Source organism: Phytophthora parasitica (genome assembly GCF_000247585.1).
Source record: "Phytophthora parasitica INRA-310 unplaced genomic scaffold supercont2.3, whole genome shotgun sequence".
In the NCBI taxonomy this organism is placed as follows: Eukaryota; Oomycota; class Peronosporomycetes; order Peronosporales; family Peronosporaceae; genus Phytophthora; species Phytophthora nicotianae.
The window spans coordinates 1,762,783-1,763,889 of record NW_008648989.1 but is presented as its reverse complement, the minus strand read 5'-3'; the positions used below and the strand labels follow the sequence as shown (position 1 = coordinate 1,763,889).

The 1,107-nt window shown below is 44.4% G+C and overlaps 1 protein-coding gene across 1 annotated transcript; it reads left to right on the top strand.

The window, feature by feature from the left end:
- Positions 1 to 789: 789 nt before the first annotated feature.
- Positions 790 to 1,084, top strand: PPTG_21098 (hypothetical protein; the record flags this gene model as incomplete). The annotated part of the gene is made up of 2 exons (XM_008895551.1): positions 790 to 938; positions 1,030 to 1,084. The coding sequence occupies 2 exons, from the start codon at positions 790 to 792 to the stop codon at positions 1,082 to 1,084; spliced, it is 204 nt and encodes a 67-aa protein (XP_008893799.1).
- Between the last annotated feature and the right edge of the window lie 23 nt (positions 1,085 to 1,107).

Here is a 1,107-nt window from a genome sequence, read left to right as displayed (position 1 = left end):
TGAAAGATGTGTATAGCCAAGTAAGTTATAATGTATACGTAGTTACTGGAATCGTGACTATTGTGTCGTTATTACTGGTCTATACCTACATATACATGATTTTGTACCCAAAGTATAAGCGGTACTCATATATGGCCTCTACTTACCGTGTTTTATGCTTTGTATCCAGGGCGAATACATTCAGCACAGTCTGATGGAAGACGAACGCGCTGAATGGCTGACGGATACCATTGAGTCCTTTCAGTTTTACAATCCGTCCTGGGAGACGATCATGATTATCGTTTTCGATAAGGGTATGGGTGAGTTGGATACCTGGAGAAAGTGTTTCCACATGAGAGAGCGATTTTGTGCCATTTTTGTTTTACCTCAAAACGTATAGCGGACAGTGATGGCTAATAACGAGTAGGGAGGACCGCCAACCTTCGATCGAGACCAAATGGAGATGCAGCAGTCATGATGAGGCTGGCGACATCAGGCACCGAGTATAATAAATACTTGAAATACCTGTACTTTCTGCTTGATGGTGCTCATTTACGGGGAGATGATGCTATTCCTAACGCGGGCCACCCGTTTCTATCCTACTTCATGCGAATCGGGCCTCAATGAAGGAGAGGTGGGCTTGGTGTGCGCGTTCAGACATTCCACATCTAGGAAATGATACCAACAACACGTACGATCACCACTGTAGAAATGTTATATTATTGAACTAACCTTAGATACGGCCTGTTCTGATGTACGTCACTTGACTTGAATCATCTTGGGACCCACCAAAGACGGTTAAAGCCGGATATGGCCCTGAACGAATGCGTGGGCACACTTATGTTTGTAAAAGCTGTAGCCGAGATGGATTACGTGAAGAAGATCACAGATGTGGGGTCAATGCGCTACGATGGAGCGGGTGAGAAACTTGCCTTTGAAGTGAGTCCGTATGCTTACCGGTTAGTAGAAGCGTAGTACCGGATATCCAGAGATCGCAGAAACATATTATGAGATGGAGGAACAACACCCAGATATGCATGTTCTTACTAGATATTATGCCACAAACGCTTACCACGTTGACACTTCGGTACGTCCCAGCATATGAGCTGAATAAGCGATACTATGTAA